This window comes from Archocentrus centrarchus, chromosome 21 (genome assembly GCF_007364275.1).
Source record: "Archocentrus centrarchus isolate MPI-CPG fArcCen1 chromosome 21, fArcCen1, whole genome shotgun sequence".
Classification (NCBI taxonomy): Eukaryota; Metazoa; Chordata; class Actinopteri; order Cichliformes; family Cichlidae; genus Archocentrus; species Archocentrus centrarchus.
This window is the reverse complement of record NC_044366.1, coordinates 19,561,362-19,569,993: the sequence shown is the minus strand read 5'-3', so window position 1 is coordinate 19,569,993 and position 8,632 is coordinate 19,561,362. Positions and strand designations below refer to the sequence as shown.

The window sequence follows — 8,632 nt, the reverse complement described above, 5'->3', positions numbered from 1 at the left end:
TTGGTATTTTTGCATTAATTTCTCAAATGAACTTAATGGCAAAAATGGTATAATGCTTAAGAATGATATATTCTGCGTGAAGCCTTTGAAACGTAGTTTTTGAGTCTATCAGGAAGGTGGTTGCATAAATCTATGGTTAAAAGATGTAGCAAGTGAACATAGTTTATTTCATAGTTACTGAGCTGCTACTGAGCAGCTGAGTAGTTCATGAACTTTCAATAAAAGTTAATATCATTCAAGGTCTCCACAAACTTTTGTCAAGTGGATTTTGTTACAGACTAAGTTCACCATCATTTAATACCAATTTATCTATTTAGTTAATCTTTTAAACCTTTTTATTAAAAAATGTTATTGAAAAATTATAACCGACATAAGCTGTTATTTAAAAAAAAACCTGACAAAACAATAATTGCATCTCCCACATGACGATTAAAAAAATCATAGCTGAATTTGCTACGTCTTTTGAAACTTGAAAACCAACTCCATCACTTTATTCATAAACTTATACTGCAGATATTTTTTTCCCTTGTTTCTATATATTTTATTCATGTTGTGTTCTTATTCTTGCTGGCTTTTAACCGGGAACTGAATGCAAATTTCGTTTCACCTCATGTAAATTAAAATAAAAACCCTTGAAACTTTTTTTTTTTTTTTATTCACTGCCACACCGGTCTCAAATAAGCTGTTCAAAATGCATGAACAACATCAGCAGAACAGATGCCAGTTTTGCTATGGAAATGAAAGAAGACCCAGATCTGTTTTTAAATTTAAAAAAGGACAAAAAAATTTATTAAATAAAAATTCAAATAAAAAAAACAAAAACAAAACAAAAACAGGTGAGAAACAAAATGCTAAATACTGTTATTTTTATTTTCATTTGCTAATAGCTTCTGACATGCCATTTTAATCCTGTCTTTATTAAGTTACATAACAGGTTTTTTTCTTTTCAAGGGCTGTAGAATATATTCCTAAATAAATCTCCCTCAATTCCATACTGAGAGTTTCATTTTTGATGTGTAGAGTGGGCAGCTTCACACTTGACACAGAAGCACTGACCTCTGAAAATCTTGACATTTACGTAAACACACAAGACCTTATATTCTAAATGTCAAATGGATGCTATACCATACCTGACTCTGATAGGCTGATGTTTTATTTTTCATGTTAATACTTTTTAGTCTTGAAATGTAAATTTAAAAATATATATTTGACAAAAATCTCCATGAAATACATTTTAACAGGTACAAAGCATTTTTTCTGCACTTTAGTTTATAGTGTGCAAAATATCTGTAAAGATTTTCCAGAAGCCTAATAGTTATACATCTTGCAACACAAACCAAATTTTCTGACTATTTACAGAGGCTCTTGCAAGTGGGAGAATCATTGCAGATTGTCGTAGAGTTTGCAGTGCAGATATGCCAGCTTCTCAGCCCTGCTTTTCCTCAGCATTGGAAACCACTCTTGATAACTAAGCTCTACAACCCTATAGCCTGCTAGCTTCAACTGTCTTCTCTTCATGGCATGAAGTCCCAGTAGCTGCTGTGACTGGGAGCAGAAGTGGTTCCTGCTTGAGACCTGTATTGCAACTTTGACCGGGCCTTTGGAGTCCCAGCGAGAAGACCCAAGGTGCTTGGGTTTGGTCAGAGTTTCTATAATATCACTGGTCAGGTCTAGCACTGTGTCAAACAGTCTGCCACTTTCATCGGGCTGTAATCTGTGAAGAGATGCAGTCTTAACTTTAGGTGGTTGAGCCAAAGGAGCTTTGGTGGTGTTTTTATTTATTATCTGTGCTAAAAGGTCATCAGTTATTGTTACTCCTACATTTAATTTCTCCCAACCCTGATTAGAAGGACATGTGGATGAGCTTTGTTCTAGTGATGCTAGTTTCACAGGTACAGGGTGCCCAGTGGAGTCAAGATGTACTTCCAGGTCAATGGAGCGAGTATGTGGCAGGATCATTCTTTTACATACAAACTCCTCTCCACCAAGCAGATCTTTCAGAGCAGATTCTGCCTCTTGAACCTCTGGTTTCTGGCACACATCTGACTGGGCAAACTTCCACAGCATCTCTGCAATCTCATCCCGAAGTTCACAGCTTAGCCGAGGGCCAGTCCATTGAGGCAACTCCAGAGCTACAGCTCCATCTAAAGTGAACAAGTCCTTTTTCAGATCAAGCTGTGTGCATTTCAGTGCTAAGTTTACAAAGTCAGGGCTCAAGGCTAATGCAATTAGATCCTCTGGGAACTGGGAGACAAAGGCCAATCCTAAAAGACCCGTGAGCAGATGCTCCGGGTATCGTTGAAATTCAGCTTTTCTTTGCCTCAGGGAATCTGTAAGACTTGGATAGAAGCTTGGACTCCGTAATGGGAGAAATCCTAATGTGCCGTAAGCCCACAGGAGTTTGCATGAGTCTTTACTCCTGCAGTGTGGCACTAACAAGGGGACTCTCTCAGCGACAGCAGTAAGAATACTGTCATTACTGTAATGAAGAGCAGAGCAGGTCAGTGCCACATGCATTAGCCCCTTGACACCCATCCTATGAGCACGCTGAGGAACTTCCTCTGCCATGGCCTCCAGCCATGCCCTGTGATATGTATAACTAAAACGCAGGTACTTCAGCACATTCACTATGGCAAAGTCACTCAGCTCCTTTACAAAAGAGAGTGCCTTATCAACAATGCGAGTCACTGCACTCTCAGATATTGAAGTCTGGGATTTAAAGAGTCCCAAACATATAGCCCCAACCTCCTCAGGGTGCAGTTGTTGCATATGATGCATGAGAAGCTGCTCTATAGAACGGATCAGGTCTTTTGGACAATGCCTACCCTCTCCCATTATATACAACAGCTGAACCAGCTCAGGGACGCTCACCTGTCCCAGGTGCACACGGACTGAGTCATAGAGATGCTGTAAGAACTGAGGTACCTGCTTCCCTATACAGCGCCACAAATCAGCAGCTAACATCAACTGATGCAAAGTCATCTGACTGGACCGGCGTATTAGCTCAGCCTCATATAATTCAAGTACAGTGTGGGTCGAGGGCATGTCCAACCGCACAAATGACTGCAGCACCTCTAGCAACTGAAGTTGAGTAAAGTGGCGAAGGTGCTCCACAGAATACCGGAGGAGCATGATGAAGCGTTGGTCACTCCTCACTAATGGCATCTTGTCTGGGTGCAGACAACTAAGCTCCATAAGAAAATGAGACACGTCAGATGTTTTCATGCTTCCCTTTAAAACAGTCACTTTTTGAAGCAGCTGCATTGCCTCCTCCCATTTGATTTGGTGAGGTCTCTGGTTAAAGTCAAGGCTCACTGAGGCATACTCTGGTCTGCACTTGTGGAAGGCACGTGCATCTACTTTAACATCTGGTAGCACAGGTTTTTTCTGGTAAGGAGATACTGAGGGGACCTCTGGTTCAGAGGTTTTGCTGAAAGCCAAGTCCAGAAGAGTGTTTTTTGAGCTAGAGAGGTGCCGTGAGCAACTCACATTGTAGCGATTGCCCTGTTGCCAGAAGGAAGGTACATGAGTGAATACACATTGCTCATCTTCATCATTATCTCTTTGGCTGTAGGAGACTGCAGAGTTCAATGCAAAGTGATGATATGAAGAAGGGTTGTAATGCAGCCTGTATCCTTCTAAAGATACTTCATTGTGCCATGATAAGCTTCTCTCTTCCTCTAGACCATCAGCCTCGTCCTCTGGTTTAATATGCACGTGTTGAGCCCGGACGAATCCTTTTCTTAAATCTGGGAGGTGGCGTAACCTGGGCATCCAGCGACACCACACGCAGGCAGCCATGGGTGTATCACACTAAAGACAAACACATGACTTTAGCAAGTAGCTACAGATAAATAAAATTCAATCAAAAATGCAATTCCTAATGTGCCAAGTAGAAACATATCATGCAAGGCCAGAGATTTAGTTAAAATTTTCTAAGCACAATATAAATTGAATAAAATATAAATTGCATATATTAAAACCACAGTCAACAAGGCAACATTCAGGTCAGCTTGCTAGTTTTTTTGTTTGTTTTTATTTTGAAATGTTGAAACTTTAAACACAAACATTACAAAGCTGTTTGGCATTTTCCCATCATGACCTTACACTATTCTTTCTGTTATAATGGCTTTAATAATGTATTTACTGTAGCTCTTTCTGGGACTGCCTACTTGACATGAGCTTCGCCTATTAAAATCAGTGTTTAAAATAGAAGATTAGCCAAATACGTTGCGCAATTCGTTAGCAATTTATATGATAAAAGTAGTCTGTCCAAGAGGTCAGCCACGTTTTAGAATGGGACAGCAGGTAACGTAAAGATAATTTAAACTAAACTGCACCCTGTATGTATTTTAACCAGATCTTTTAACTTACCTTTAACGCTCCGAAACCAACACGTGGAACGGTAAAAACCTCATGAAATCATGGCAAGAAGAAGCAGTATTAGTTCATTGGAATGACTCTTCTGGTAGACCTGACGCAAACCCACCGGAACCCATGAATTTGATTTTCAAAATAAAACAACGTTTAAATTGTCAGTTACACGATAGAAGTGTAAATGCTTTAAAACTAATTAATGCATTATGCCGAAATGTAGAGAATTGGATAGGTAAGCCGCAATTTCAATATAATCATTAGCTTTAATGATAAACATCTGCAAAAATACCTTGCCGGACTTATGGGATATTATTATGGCAGGTTGATGTAGCTTCCGTGGAGAGCAGCGTGTGACCTATGGCAGCTGGGTAGGTTCAAAACTCAACGAGCCGCGAAACAAATCAACAAGAAGAGCTGTAGCTCACTAAACCTAAAAATGGCTAATATAAGCTCAATATACACCCTAAGAAGTTCACATACCATAATAACAAAGACCATGCATCTTCGTTCGAAGCATGCTTTTACATTCAGAGACAGCAATAATTAAATTAACTAAATTCTGGAACTAAGAATATATTCATGCCAAAAATAAGTTTATATATATATATATATATATATATATATATATATATATATATATATATATATAAAAGGAAGATCCCACACTGCTTCAATATTGTTGAGGTCCGGGCTATGGGGGGGGTCAGTCCATGACTCTTCCATTGTGTGTTTTTCTATCCTGGTATGCTTTTACTGCTCTGGCGGTGTTTGGGGTATCATTGCCATGCTGAAAAATTAGGCTACTGCCAATAGGACACTTTCGCTGTATGATGGTATTGCATGGTTAATCAAAATCTAACAATACTTTTCTGCATTCTTTATTCCATCAGTTTTGACAAGATCTCCAACACCACTGGCTGGCATGCAGCCCCAAACCCTGAAAGAGCCTCCATTGTGTTTTACACATGGCTGTACCGTTCTCCTGACCTACTCTGTACATACTGACAATGATTTGAGCAACAATTTTCAAAATTGGATTCATCACTGCATCAGACCTGTTACTACAGATTTTTCAGTCCAGTTCTTGTGTAATGTGGCAGCTTTTTCTCCCTGTTTCTCTTCATTAAGAATGGCTTCTTGACAGCCACCCTTCCACTGAGACTTCAGTGAACAGTAGATGGATCAACTGAAGGCTGAAGGGCCAGATGCATCTCTCAGGTCCTGTGTCAGGTCTTTGCTGGATCTTTTTCCTATTTCTTAAGGACTTGAATTTCAGATACTGTTCATGTGCTGTGAAGTAATAGCTTCTTTTTTTTTAGTGCGGCCCCTTCTTCTTTTGTCCTCCACTTGTCCAGTTTTCTCATTTTTTTAAGGACACACTGCACACCAGGTCGAGATATGCCTATTTATTTATTAGGGCTAAAAGCTCTTGACTTGTTGCATTTTTCATAGATTCCCCAAAATAAATGGGAATAAGTTATGTGTTTTTGTGACAAGCTGCTAGTAACAAAGTGCCTAAGGATATCATTTAAAGTTGGTTCTTTGCTAAGTTATGCTATGTGTAGACCAATCACTGGTTCAGCTCTTGAGTAAGGTGCCTTTTTATGTGCTTGAATGATTCATAGGTCAGTGTTAAGCAGCTTTACAAACATAAAAGTAGCATTCCCCCTAAAATGGTCAGGTGCAAGGACTGGATTAAAAATGAGTAAAAAAGCAGCCAGTGTCCAAAGAAAAACTCTGAAAGAGCTTCAGAAAACTTGGGGAATGATTGCTCGAGACCACTTTTTCAAAAATTACAAGAAAGTCTGGCTCCTTGAATGCAAAATATAAAGAAATGAGGGGTAGCTCATTTTGAAAGTACTGTGCATTTTTTTGCAAACAAGTGTGATCTAATTAATACATTTTTGTCCATTTGATGTGTGGGAAACATGATTGATATGTTATTAAAATACCTTATTACTGTAAAATGTGCATGCTTTATGTTTAATAGCTGTCTTTTTATTTTCTTTTTATTTATTTAGATATGACCTACTCAGTGTTGAGAGTAGGACACGTCTAAATGTTGTATAGTTTAATCAAGTGTATTTCTCTTATGTAGATGTACTAGTTAATGCTTCACATTGTGACGACCCCCCCACTGTCAAAAAAGTCCTTGGCTGTTGTTTCTGATAACTGGCCTGCATGGGAGGTTCATCAGCCAATGCAGCTCACCTGTGTCTTTCAGGCTATAAAAGATGGCCCAGATATGTTTAATAAATTACCTTTAATTTAAGTAAACCTCTTGTTTTGACTCCCTCCTTGTCACCTACTCTGAACCAGTTTGTGTGCATCTCCCTTTTTGTCATGGCCGTGTGGCCCGGTTTATGACTTTGTCATTCCAAAGTGTACTGCCCCAGTCTCAGGAAAAAAAAAAAAAATGTTTTTTTACTCAAATAAATGTAACTAGAAGAAAACCACACAGGTCTGTTTGCTTCACTTGTTGCTTTTTTAAGTATTTCACTCTAGAGAACCTGTGCTGCAGCTCCTAACTGAATATGGTTTCAAATGTTTTTTCTTTTTGAAATGAATTCGGTGAGGCAGCAGTTAAGTATCACATATTGTTGCTTTAACTGGGTTTCTCTTCATTTAAGAATGTGGTTTAAGAGCAAAAGCAAAAGTTCCACCCACCCAAGTGTTTTAAAGTTCCTCTTTAACTAGCTTCTCTTAACATGGGCTAAATCTGTTTTTTTTTGTTGTTTTTTTACAGTACAGTTATTATCTTAATGTTGCACTTAATTCAATGGAATTCATTGTTTTTCTTTCATTTATGTCATCATTAATATGACATGCACAATGTTTAAGTGAGCATCTGTGATTAAGACAAAGAAGCCGATGGATGACAGCTGTTATTCTATTAAATGAATGTGCATGAGGTAGTTTTAGTTTTTAGTCTTTCAGCTGCAGCCCCCGGTGGTGTTTAACAGTATGACAGTAAAGAGAAAATATGAAAACAGAATTCAACCGTACGCTTAGACTTTGTGCAAATTTGATAAAAAAGTCCACCAGTGCAAATCACTGACCTGTTTTAGGATCACATGTTAATGCGTATAGAACAATAAAATTTTTGTTTTAAAAAAGGAATAAAGAATCTAAATTTCTTACTGATGCTCATCAAGGAAAAATAAAGACTACAGATAATAATCAAAAAGCAAATAATTTAAGTTCTAAGTTAACTAAGAAAAATCTACTCAAAATAATTACGCTAAAAGTTTAAAAATTATTACTAACCCTAAAACTGACTAAAACTCAGGTTTGATTATAAAATTGTGATCAGTAAATTCTAATTAGCTGCTTTTATTTAGTCATACTTCAGCCAGCTCACTGTCACATTTAGATCTTCTCTCCACACACCTCATTAAGCAACAGCTTTAGTTTTTTTTTTTTTTTTTTATATTTTCAATATATGCTGTTTAAACTGTGCCTGCAAAAAAAGAACTGTCACTGACATAAAAAAAAATTGATTTCTAATGTAGTCACTCCCTCTCTTCAACAGTATTTAACATATTTTTTATTTATTTGTTTGTTTTAATCCTCAAAGAGAAATAAAATTTTAAATACATCACAGAAATGGGTGACAGTTTTTCTTGGGTGTTATATATCATTACATTTCAACAAAACACAAACAGTAATAGTTTATATATTTACAATGCCTTGCTTTTTGTCATTTAAATTGCCATTTGCATTTCCTTTCTGTCTGAGCAGAAAAGGCAACTTCAGATTCTAAGCCTCCATTGTTTGACTTCACACATGGCTGAATCCGGGGGTGAGAGGTGAACTACACTGACCTATGGCCATAAGCAAGACAATCCCCTTGCGTCTGCTTGGAACACTTCTTATGTCCTTTCAGAAGGTAAAGCCCCGGCAAAAGACACTAAACCATGTTGGTGGCCTTTAGATTCTCTTTATAAAACTCTTTGCTGACATTAATGAATATTTGTATCAATATGCACATCAAAATACAATTAAATGTTACAGTTTAATTTGTATAGGAGCTTGTTTCATTTAAAACCTCTTAAATTAAATACATACATGCTTTGGGGTAATTTGTGATTTACATATAAAGTAAAAGACAGCCACAATAAACCTGCACTAACTTGGTTTGATTTGGAATTATATTGTAAAATAATTTGTTTTTGTTTTGTTTTTGATAGTGTAAAACAATATTAAAAAAAACAACAATAATAATAAGTCGAAGTATTTTATTTGTTTCATTTTC

General features: G+C 37.3%; 1 protein-coding gene across 1 annotated transcript; it reads right to left on the bottom strand.

Moving 5' to 3' along the window:
* Positions 1-659: 659 nt before the first annotated feature.
* Positions 660-4,490, bottom strand: fastkd5 (FAST kinase domains 5). The gene is made up of 2 exons (XM_030757505.1): positions 4,375-4,490; positions 660-3,813 (listed from the first exon to the last, which is right to left on the bottom strand). Exon 2 carries the CDS (start codon positions 3,799-3,801, stop codon positions 1,381-1,383), a length of 2,421 nt encoding a protein of 806 aa, XP_030613365.1. The 5' UTR covers positions 3,802-3,813; positions 4,375-4,490; the 3' UTR covers positions 660-1,380.
* Between the last annotated feature and the right edge of the window lie 4,142 nt (positions 4,491-8,632).

Coding starts and splice junctions, on each gene's coding strand:
- fastkd5 (XM_030757505.1), bottom strand. CDS start 3,801: ATGGCTGCCTGCGTGTGGTGTCGCTGGATGCCCAGGTTACGCCACCTC.